Here is an 11,367-nt window from a genome sequence, read left to right as displayed (position 1 = left end):
CATCCACGATCTTTCAGCTGGAGTCTGTCATTTAACTAGACTCGGTTTTGTAGCAGCAGCCAGCAGAACACTTTGATCTTCCTTGGGGCCCAAGTTTTCCATATGATGCCTTCAAACTCTGAGGCATGCCATCCCTGAAAATGCATCTGGTAAGTGGAGCTTGCTGTGTATCCTCCTTTTGCCTCCATGTTCCACCGAATTTGGTCCCTTTCTTCTTCATTTAGCAGAATGTTTGCCTGACGAATTCGTCGGTGCAGCCGCAGGATGTCTGGCAGTATCAGGTTGATATCCCCATGTTCAAGGTCGTTGATCCATGTTTCGTTTTGTAGAGCTTGGAACACTGTCCTATTTTTGCGCCGGGAGTGTTTGAACAAGGTTGGGTAGCCCTGAGCTAGGGTTCCAGGTCCCAGCCATGTAGATTGCCAGAAGAGTACCGTCTTGCCATCTCCAACTATCACCGTTGTTGCTGCAGCAAACAAAACTCTGTCCGTGTCGTCGCATGGCAGTGGTGTGCCGACCGATGGTCTGTCCGGGTCTTTCCAAGCGATCCATAGCCAGCGTAGCCGGAGTGCTCGGCTGAAACCTTGCAGGTCCAGGATTCCGAGCCCCCCCCTTCTCAGTTGGTGCGCAGACCGTTTGCCAGTTCACCTTGAAGCTGGCCCCAGTTATTTCCTCCTCCTGCTTCCAAAGGAAACACCTTCTGCACTTATCAATTTATTTGAGCAATTTTGGTGGAACCCGTAGAACCGAGAGGGCGAAAGTGGGCATGGCGCCGAGGACACTACGGACCAGCACTCTTCTGCTGGCCAGGGGGAGAAGGCGGCCCTTCCATCTGTCTAACCAAGCTCTGATCCTATCGATGAGGAACTGCAGGTGCACTAATTTAAGCCGTGTCGTCGTCACCGGGAGTCCTAGATATCTAATGGGGAAATAGGTGATGGAACCACCAAAACTCCCAAGGATCTCGGAGAGATCAATGTGTTCACATCTAATCGGCGTCGCTATTAATTTGGCCGGGTTGATATGTAGGCCAGTGGCGTTTCCAAATTCAGTTAGTATCTCCATAATGGTTTGCACTTCATGCTGGTCCGGGTTTGTGAAGATTACTGCATCGTCCGCATAAAGACTAACTCTAAGTTTGATCTCACGGCCTGGCAGAGGGGCGATCAGGTCTTGTTCCACCGCTGCTTTGAGTACTCTATGAAGGGGGTCAATGGCTAGGATGAAAAGGAGCGGGGAGAGGGGCTCGCCCTGCCGCGGCCCCTTTCTGTGCACTATCTTCTACCCGGCGACGCCATTGAGTAGGAAGGCCGATGAAGAGGTGGAGAGAAGGAGGGAAATCCAGTCGCGCCACCTCGCGCTAAAACCCAACTGTTGGAGCAGCTCGAGCAGATAATCCCACGAGACATTATCAAAAGCCTTGGAGATATCTAATTTGAGTAGCAGGGCCGGAGTCTTCTTAGCGTGGAGGGACCTCACACAATTTTGCATGTAGAGGTAGCTATCATGTATGCATTTGGTTCTGAGGAATGCCATATGCGCCGGGGAAATCAAGCTTTGAATCACCGTTGCAAGGCGGAGCGAGAGCACTTTGGAGATCAATTTTGCAACAGAGTGAATTAGGCTAATCGGTCTGTAATCATTGATTGTAGCAGCACCATCTTTCTTGGGAAGAAGAACTACAACAGCTGTGTTGAGCATTTGGAAATTTTCCCTGGCTAAGTGGTAGAACTGATGAAAAACGTCCATCACGTCCCCTTTTATGGTTGGCCAGCAGCTTCTGAAGAAAACCCCGGAGAAGCCATCCGGGCCAGGAGATTTCTCTGCCGGCGATTGCTTGATCGCCTGCCACACTTCCTGCTCAGTGAATGGATTGTCTAGGCCACCACCTTGGACCCTTGGCATGTCGATGTAGCTCCAGTCAATAGTGCTATCTCGGTCCTGTCTAGTCCCTAATGATCTAGCGAAGTGACAATGAATGATTTCCTCTTTTTCATCGTGGGAGGTGGCCACCCTAGTCGGTCCGTGCAGCGAGTGAATGAAATTTTTCCTGCGCCTGGCATTGATCTTGGCCTGAAAGAAGGCTATTTGGGCGTCCCCTGCCCGCAGCCATGTTATCCTAGACGCCTGGCGTTTCGGGGCCCTTTCCACCGCTACCAGCCCAAGAATTCGCAGCTTCAGAAGCTTTCTAAGGTGAAACTCACCCTGCGTGAGCGGCCGGCGCTCTTGCGCTATATCCAGCCGTAGCACTACCGGTGTAGCCAGCTACAGTTGCATTTTAGCATCGCTAAACAATGATCTACTCCAAATTTTGAGGTCCCTAGCTACCCGGTGCATTTTGATGTTCAGGCGATCAAACGCGTAGGCCGCTGGGGCTGGCCGTTGCCATGCTTGCTGCACCGTCTCGTGGAAGCGCGGGAACCTTGGCCAGAACGATTCGAAACAGAACCGGGGCGCCATCCTAGGGGCAGTAGCAGCAGCCAGGAGCAGCGGGCAGTGATCCGAGCATGAAGTGGACGCCGCGTGTAGCACAAAATCAGGGAACATGGTCTCCCACTCCATTGTGCAGAAAAATTTATCTATGCTCGCAAGAGTTGGGTCTTGACGCTCGCTACTCCAAGTGAAACGCCTATTTTTGCATTTGATCTCTCGTAGGCCGCCGGCGTCGATTGCCGCCCTAAACCTACCCATGATCCTCCTATTTATGTTGCTATTGTTTTTGTCACGGGCCTCATAGATGATGTTAAAATCTCCATTTAGGAGCCAGGGCTCTCCATGGGGATGGGCGGCTCTCAGTAGTTCAGCCAGAAAGGAGTCCTTTCGCGCTCTCTCAGATGGGCCGTAGACCGTCATCAACCCAAAACTAGCTCCCGTGGAGAGAACCGTGACCTTGGCTGTGATGGAGAACTCGCCGATCATATGGGATTGGACTCTGGCCAAGGTCGAATCCCAGAAAATAGCAGCGCCTCCTGTTGTGCCATTAGCTGGCAGGATGATGCAGTCGTCGAGCCTTTGCCCTCCTACTTCTCTAGCGATCGCTGCCGTCCACTCCTCAAGTTTGGTCTCCTGGATGCAGAGAATGGCTAGGCGGTGCGCGTTTGCCGTGTCCTGAACTACAGCACGCCGGGCTGGGTTGTTCAGGCCCCGAACGTTCCAACTCATGATCGGGCTAGCCGTGCTACTCATTAGAAACATGAATCATCCGCGGGAGGCTGGCCCTAGGCGCGAGCCAGGGATGGAGACGACGACTTCTTTTACTGAAAGAAACCACAAGTACACAAACCTACCATCCGGGGGTTGCCGGCGGCCACCAATAGGCCCAAAACCCCACCGGCAAACAACTAGCAGCCATGCCCAACTACTATTACAACTCGCGAGCCCTAAGGCCGACAAACAACATCCTAACTTCACCCAGCCCGAGGCTGGTCGTCGTCGACTACGGTGATGATCTAACATGGGGAAACTGGGCGGCCAGAGGCCTCTCCATCAGCGCCAAGCATGCCGGCAGCGGCCTTGAGAGCCTGGGCGTCCAAGCGGGCCAGCCTTGCGATCACAGCTATGTCGTCATCCGTCAGAGGCTCGTCGAAACGGTGGATGAGCGCCTCAGCCACTGTCATCTTCTCCTTCGGTCCCAGGATCCCGAGGCCATGCACCAAACGGAATGTCGCGCGCTGCGCATGGGGCACCGCTGTCTGGTTGCCTGCCTGACGCGCGCTTGCCCGGACTGGGACGCTGGTTGCTCTGGTCTTGGGGGGGGGCTGTCTCTTGCTGGGGGCTTGCCGATCACCGGAGTGGGCGCGCTGGTGAAGAACGGAAGTGTCGGATGGCGCTGCACCTCGCTTTCACCACCCCCGTCCAGCTGCAGCTCAGTGACCTGCCTGGTCACGCCCCCCAGCTGGAGCGCGTGAGAGGTCGTGGTAGCGGGAGTGTGGCGCGCCAGGGACAGCGCCGACCCCAAGTCCAGGGACTCCCCGCTGGCTCTGTCTTCGTTGGCGAAGTTGAGAGGCTTGTTGAGCTTGGCCGCGACCATTTTGTCCAGCGCCGGAGTGATAGCATCAGGGCGCTTGGGTGGGGTGAATTTCCGCTTGGCCCCCTCGAAGAACTCGGCCACTGGGTCGTCCGCCGGCACAGCTGAGGACGATGCAGCATCGCGGTGCAGCTTGCGTGGTGGGGCAAGCAGGGACACGGGCGCCCCCCTGCCCCGGCAGCTTTTCCTTGGCAGGCTCTTTCTCCTTTGAGGCCGACGGACGATCGCTCTCTTTGCCCCTGCCCCTCAAGCCGCCATTGGCGCGCTCTCGGGCCGCCAGCTGGCGCGCATCAGCGTCAAGCAGCCGGTCTCCAGGCGCACATTGGCGGTGCCTCGATGTCGGGGTGCGGCTGCTGTGCCTGGTGTTGGCCTTGGGCGCCCTGCTGTGGTCCGCCGCACACCCCCTTCCTAGCAGCGCTTCCTTCCATGAGCGGCGGTGGTGTCCTCGATCGTCTCCGTCGTGCTCCCTGCACGCACCCCCCAACGGCTTCCCCTTGCAGCCAGAGGAGGAGGCGCGCGGAGGCGGGCGCAGCAGGGGCGCCGGGGCCTGCGCAGGCCGCCCATCCTCGACACGCATGGTCCAGACCCCAGGGTCGGTGCGGGGGTATGGCCAGTCATCAACGTCATCGTCATAGGAGGGGAGGTCGCTCTGCGGCGAGTGCGAGGAGCGCGGCGAGAGCGGCGTCTAGTCCTCTGCGTGATCCACGTGCAGCAGCAGATCGTACTGCAGCAGCTCCAACGGAGGGGCTACCGCGCGGCTCGGTGGCGAGTAGCCGTGCATCTCTTCGACACGGCCCGCCCCCCTCGCATGCTTCCAGATTGTCCTCTTGGTCGGGATGAAGGAGAGGTTCGAGACCCAGACCCAGCACGCGAACAGCTTAGTGTCGGCGCGCTCAAAGGTCCGGCTGTCAAGGTGGTCGACGATCACCTTGTCTCCAAGGACCTCCACGACATCCTCAAGCGTCCAGAGCTGCATGGGCAGCTTTTCGATGACCACCTGGACGTGCAGCACCCACTTCTGGTGCACGGCGTGGGCGTCCTCCTGCCAGGGCTCCAGCAAAAACGGCACTCCATCGACGGTGAGCGAACCATGCCGCACCGCCAGATCTTTGTGCGCCAGCAGGTTGAAGAAGACGAAGAAGTCTTCAGGGTCGTGGGCGGTTACACACATCAGATGAGGCGGTACCTTCAGCTCCTTTTCCAGCGCCCGCCCAATGAACAGTGGGCTAGCGACGTGCGCCTTGGTGCCGACCGCGGTGATGACGACGGCGTGCTGGTTCAGCAGGAACACTTGGTGCTCCATCGCGGGGGTGGAGGCGATGACCTTGTGGCTGTTGCGCGGGCGGCGGGTGTGGTCGACAGTCGAGGCAAGCTCCATGGTGGCTAGGAGGCGCGGAGGTGGCAGCGGAGACGGTGGTGGCTGGGGTGGGGAAGGGCCGCGGGCAGGGGAGGCCGAGCGCCCGAGTTCACCGAGCCGCTCTCTAGCAGAGCCCCCTCCTCTCTTCTTGCATGGGTTTTGCGGGCATTCCCAGCCGTAGTGCCCCTGCCGCTTGCAAATGATGCAACACAGGGGATCTCTACAATCTACTCTACGATGGCGAGAACTCAGGCATCGAAAGCAGAGACCTTTGAACCTGCTTAAAAAGGCCTCGCGGCCGGAGACGTGGCGATGGCGACGGGCGAAGGAGAGCTGCTTCTGGAACTGGCCAGAGCCCGCTGGATCGGAGCATGCGAGCCGGCTCTTGCGGGATTGATGGAGGGTCCATCCTTCTTCAATGCCGCCGTCAATGCCTCCAACCGCCAGCAGAGCTTGGGGGGAAGGCACCACCACAATGGATTTGAGGCGGTTGCCCCCAAGATGGAGCGGCGCGGAGTTGTCCGCCGGGGCGAACACAGCAGCAGCGTCAGATCCACGCGGTGAGAGCGACGCTGATGCGCGGATCCGCGGCGACGGGGCAACAAGGGTCTCCGGCACCTGGGACGGACCGCTGGACGCATCCCAGATCTTCCCCTTCTCCGGGGTGCTCCAGGCCAGGCTGGTGGACGGCGAGGCCGGGGCCCCCCCTTGGGAGCATCGCGGCATGGTCAGGGGCGGATCCACCGGCCGCCGGAGGTAGAGGCTAGGGCGTGAGGTGGCCGCCGCGGCCGGAGCGGCCCGCGGTGCGGAGGGTGAGGAGGGAGGGAGGGGGGACTTACCTCACGAGTTATGTCGATGCTATGGAACAATTTTGTGAACTTTCTTATCAATGTGCATGTTCTTATCATACCACTATGAGAAAAGTATATTGTTTATCCCTCAAGTTATTGCACACTTTACATTTGGTCCGTCGTCTTATTTTCTGTATACATTCATCCTTCATGCTTGCAAATCAAACATTGGTCTAAAACTAGTTTTGGACTCCCACTTGCCACGTGGTAGTCAAAGTCACCTCTCCTTCTACTTTTAATACTATATTTTTGTGACATAGCGTCTGGTTGTGCCCAAATTTTGTCGTAGTTCAGCTAGACCATGCCTATCCGCGTGGGGACCTCCACAAGAGGATGCAAATTGACCTCGCTCACCACCGCCTACTTAGGCACTCATTTGGATATCAGAACTCCTCATACCCCTCCTCCCACGAGATGAACCTTGGAAGCTTTGTTGCACTACTCCTTCTCTTTCGCTTGAGACAAGAACGGGGATGCCATGTCATCTGCTTAGGAGCTACCCATCGTCGGAACATCACGCAAGGAGGTCCGCACCCTGACAACGTAGACGACATCGAGCTCAAATTAGATTGGGGAAGATTGAGATGACCACATCGACAAGATCCTCGTCGTTGGTGGATCAAGCATCACCGGCCAAATTTGTCACCACGGGAGGATAACCTGTAAAATTCATTGCGTAAATAGCATCCCCTAAAACCCACACGTCTTTTGGTGTTATCAATTGGAACCATCCACAGTCGTGGCCCTCATCTAGACAATCATTGGGCGCAGTAATCTTTCTACAGCTCATCACATGCATGTTTGGATGGATCCCCCACCGTCGACATGCTTGGATGGTTCCCTCGCCGCCCAACCACCATCGAGAGGTCGTCTCAAGGCCTCATCGGGAATTGGTGGCCGGGCCCTCCTGCCTCGTCGTCATCACAGGCGACGATGAGTGACCGTCTCCCTGTGTTCCTACGCGCATGCCTCTCGCGTGCTCACGCTGCTCCTCTGGGTCTGCTAAGATGCAATGCAACAGATGATGTGGCATGGTGGCCATCTGTCAGGCCACGTCGAGAATCTGAGGGCGCGGGCATGACATTAATGGTGTGGTGCCCGCTGCCGGTGGTGCATGGGACGCCACGCGGTTTCAAAACCAGGGCGTGTCGTGCGGAGGAAGAACTGAAACTTCTATCCCGTGTTGGCGGTTGGGCATGGGGCGAGCTCTACATTTTTGCTAGATGTTAGAGTTGCTCTAAGGCTGGATTCAAAAATTCTAGACCAACAGACTAATACAGACGTTTTACTGACCTTCTTCGTTAACTAATCTCTACCGCCCCTGATTTTTAGGGGGTGTGGGCCCCGCATCCCTTTTTCTTCCAATCAACCTGTCCCAGCTAAGCACCCCCGTAAAGTTAAGTAAAAAAATAGCCCGTGCGTGTAGCATTGCTCGGTTGGATTTCACCCAAAAAAAAACATATACTGTTGGTGTTGCGTTTTTTGCTCTCACCTCCTCCCTTGTCTATTGCGCCAGCAACGGCAGCAGTAGTCACACCGAACCCGCAGTCCAAGCGCAAGAGCACTTGTGCACTTGCTTCTTGAACATGCCCACAAGAAGTGCAACCGTGCAAGGAGATCTCCATTATACCCTCCCATACTGGCCACTGCCACTAGCCTCAAGAGTGCAAGGAGAATATATACTCCTCCTCCATTGCTCCTCACTTCCCGTGCAGTAGACCACTTGCTGTGACAGGGTTAGCCATGGCCGCAAGGAGGGCCGCTTCCTCCTTCCTCTCGCGCCGCGGCCTCCTCGCGAAGCCTCCCGCCGACTCTCTTCTCGGAGCAGGTGACCACGTTCTCTGGTTGGATCTTGGATTTCTTCACCGCCTCGCTTTAGGTCTTGATTTCTGTTTCTCCGTTGGTGCTTCATCTTCACTTTCCATGATACGATACTGAATCAACCAGACATGCTTGAACCATAACGTGGCTGGTACCATTCTCTAATCGTCAAGAGAAGTGCATTCTCGGACGCGTTAGGATTATCTTTTTGTCTTTTGGTTGGTGCCACATCGGTCATTTGCGGGAATGATTGGTTCATCTTTGAGCCAAGATGATCGCGGGAATCGATTGCACATGACCATCTCTGCACATTTTGGCTCACGAAGTTCCTTGGCGTTCTCTATTTCTCTTCCCCACACCATGACCCATGTTTCTGTTTCGCTTTGTTTTGTTACTTGTACCAAAGGCTAGCTGGAGCTTTCCTCCCAAAGTGGGGCTGGAGATGAGGTCCCTCTCTGTCCAATCCTTATCGAAAAACTAGGACGAGCCAAAAGTAGTTGGGCCGCGCGCAGTACATTTCCCCCGTTCTGTTTGTTTCCAACTCCGGTGCCATGCCTGTGATGGGAGAAAGATCACACCCCCACCGTGAGTCAACAGACAAGCAAGTTGCTCGATGATGCATGCACATGCACGGTGTTGCTTATGTTCAAGTGCACTCATGTGACAGTTAAAAAGAAATGATTCACCGATGCGTATGTTAACGTTCTAGAAGACCTGAACAATCTCTATACAGTACGGAGTAAAAAAAGATTCACCAGCACACTTGTTAATTTTCGGATGTGAATACTCGAGTAACTTCATGGAGTAATTTTCTGATCTGAATACTTGTGTGCCTACAGACAATGCACGGCGCTTGTTGTGCAGGACCGGTGCCGGGTGCTGCTGCGGTTCGCGGACCTGATGGAGCGGCACAACGACGAGATCGCGGCGCTGGAGTCGTGGGACGGCGGAAAGCCGCTGGAGCAGTCCGCCGGCGGGGAGGTGCCCATGGCGGCGCGCTGCATGCGGTACTACGCCGGGTGGGCGGACAAGATCCACGGCATGGTGGTGCCGGCCGACGGCCCGCACCACGTCCAGGTGCTGCGCGAGCCCATCGGCGTCGCCGGCCAGATCATCCCCTGGAACTTCCCGCTGCTCATGTTCGCCTGGAAGGTCGGCCCGGCGCTCGCCTGCGGCAACGCCGTCGTGCTCAAGACCGCCGAGCAGACGCCGCTCTCCGCGCTCTACGTCGCCAGCCTCCTCCACGAGGCCGGCCTCCCGGACGGCGTCCTCAACGTCGTCCCCGGCTTCGGCCCCACGGCCGGCGCCGCGCTGTGTAGCCACATGGGCGTCGACAAGGTGATCATGAATCCTGCGCTTCCTCGACGACCCTCTTCGTGATTGATTAAAGAGCTGACATTAATGTACATTTTGCTCATAGCTGGCGTTCACCGGATCGACTGGCACGGGCAAGATTATTCTGGAGCTGGCGGCGAGTAGCAACCTGAAGCCGGTGACGCTGGAGCTCGGCGGCAAGTCTCCGTTCATCGTCATGGACGACGCCGATGTCGACCAGGCCGTCGAGCTCGCGCACCGCGCGCTCTTCTTTAACCAGGTCTTCTGTCCATCTGAACTACTGTAAGAATAGGAACATACATCAGGAGTCTGAAATGTCTGTCCTAATCCGTGGTCTGCACTCGTGACAGGGGCAATGCTGCTGCGCTGGGTCTCGGACGTTCGTGCACGAGAGCGTGTACGACGAGTTCGTGGAGAAGTCCAAGGCTCGCGCTCAGAGGCGCGTGGTCGGCGACCCCTTCAAGAAAGGTGTCGAGCAGGGACCTCAGGTACGTGACGTGCACACCCATACGTTCAGGGATACACGCATCTCAGCCGTGTCGATCCTGATGAAATCGTCTCTTTTGGCGGATCAGATCGATGGCCAGCAGTTCAAGAAGATTCTGGGCTACGTCAAGTCGGGCGTCGACAGCGGCGCCACCCTCGTCACCGGCGGCGACAGGGTAGGCAGCAGGGGCTTCTACATCCAGCCGACGGTCTTTGCAGACGTCGAGGTAACAAACGTTTTTCAGATGTGCCGCTTCTCACCACACACATACTTTCGGTGCTGATCAATTCTGCGTCCGTTTCGTTGTCACAGGACGAGATGAAGATCGCTCAGGAGGAGATATTCGGGCCCATCCAGTCCATCCTCAAGTTCAGGTACCGCCAGCTAGCTGCTAAGTAGAAGTACCAAAAATTGTGACCACCATTGACTGACGGTGCAAGGTGGGGTTCTGGTGTGCAGGGAGGTGGGGGAGGTGGTGAGGAGGGCGAACGCGACGCACTACGGGCTGGCGGCGGGGGTGTTCACGAGGAGCCTGGACACGGCGAACGCGGTAGCGCGGGCGCTGAGGGCGGGGACGGTGTGGGTCAACTGCTACGACGTGTTCGACGCGGCCATCCCCTTCGGCGGGTACAAGATGAGCGGCGTGGGGCGGGAGAAGGGCGCCTACAGCCTCGGCAACTACCTCCAGACCAAGGCCGTCGTCGCGCCCCTCAGGGACCCGGCTTGGTTGTAGCGGCGAAACGTACCGTCGTCCTCCGGCAATACCATAGGAGGCGGGAAGGACACCGGCAACAAGGCCGGCGAACTCTTAACTTAAGCCTGCCTTTGAATAAACGGTGTCGTCAGCTTCTGGCTTAGTTCAAATTTGTTTTGGCGCTGCCCGCTTTTGACCTGATCGGCGGCCCGTGCAGATCTTATCTTGGATGGCATTGATATACTTGCCGTCTAGCTAGTTCAAATTTGCTATACAGTGAAGCCGGCCTAAATTTGCTATACTTTCCTTGTGCCCATGATCACTTGATCCCCATTGTTTCCCGCTTGCTTTCTACTAAATCGATGAAGCTCGCCTAAATGATCTTTCAAAAACAAATTTGCTATACATGGGAGTAAGTGACGAGCTTTGTCAGTTGACTACCCCGAAGAACTAGGAAGCACATGCAAGTTCTACGACAGCGCATGGTGGCGCCGATGAAGCTATGTATCTAGGGTAGGGTCATGGACCTGTCCCAACTGCCCTACCCAAGGACATCTCTAGAAGAAATCACTTTTCAATCGATTTGGAGGTGTTCCACTTGACAGACTCGAAGACACTCGACCAAAAAGCAATCACTCGACCAAGACCAAACCACTCGACGGCCAGGAGACCTAAAGGCACTCCGCACGCTAACGGTCGGTTATTAAGTAGCTTTTATGGTCATCATAGCACTTTATTAGGGGCGTTACCAGTAACACCCGACCTTAATGTATTTAAAACCCTGCACAACTGAGG

The 11,367-nt window shown here is 56.2% G+C and overlaps 1 protein-coding gene across 1 annotated transcript; it reads left to right on the top strand.

Annotated features, from left to right (window-relative positions):
- Positions 1 to 7,784: 7,784 nt before the first annotated feature.
- LOC123128273 (benzaldehyde dehydrogenase, mitochondrial) lies at positions 7,785 to 10,873 on the top strand. The gene is made up of 7 exons (XM_044548242.1): positions 7,785 to 8,063; positions 8,896 to 9,394; positions 9,477 to 9,650; positions 9,742 to 9,879; positions 9,967 to 10,104; positions 10,191 to 10,252; positions 10,338 to 10,873. Exons 2-7 carry the CDS (start codon positions 8,957 to 8,959, stop codon positions 10,609 to 10,611), a joined length of 1,224 nt encoding a protein of 407 aa, XP_044404177.1. The 5' UTR covers positions 7,785 to 8,063; positions 8,896 to 8,956; the 3' UTR covers positions 10,612 to 10,873.
- The last annotated feature ends 494 nt before the right edge of the window (positions 10,874 to 11,367 follow it).

This window comes from Triticum aestivum, chromosome 6A, assembly GCF_018294505.1.
Source record: "Triticum aestivum cultivar Chinese Spring chromosome 6A, IWGSC CS RefSeq v2.1, whole genome shotgun sequence".
NCBI lineage: Eukaryota > Viridiplantae > Streptophyta > Magnoliopsida > Poales > Poaceae > Triticum > Triticum aestivum.
This window is presented reverse-complemented; position numbering and strand designations above follow the sequence as displayed.

Coding starts and splice junctions, on each gene's coding strand:
- LOC123128273 (XM_044548242.1), top strand. CDS start 8,957: ATGGAGCGGCACAACGACGAGATCGCGGCGCTGGAGTCGTGGGACGGC. Junction 9,395..9,476: donor GCCACATGGGCGTCGACAAG/GTGATCATGAAT, acceptor TTTTGCTCATAG/CTGGCGTTCACCGGATCGAC. Junction 9,651..9,741: donor GCGCGCTCTTCTTTAACCAG/GTCTTCTGTCCA, acceptor CACTCGTGACAG/GGGCAATGCTGCTGCGCTGG.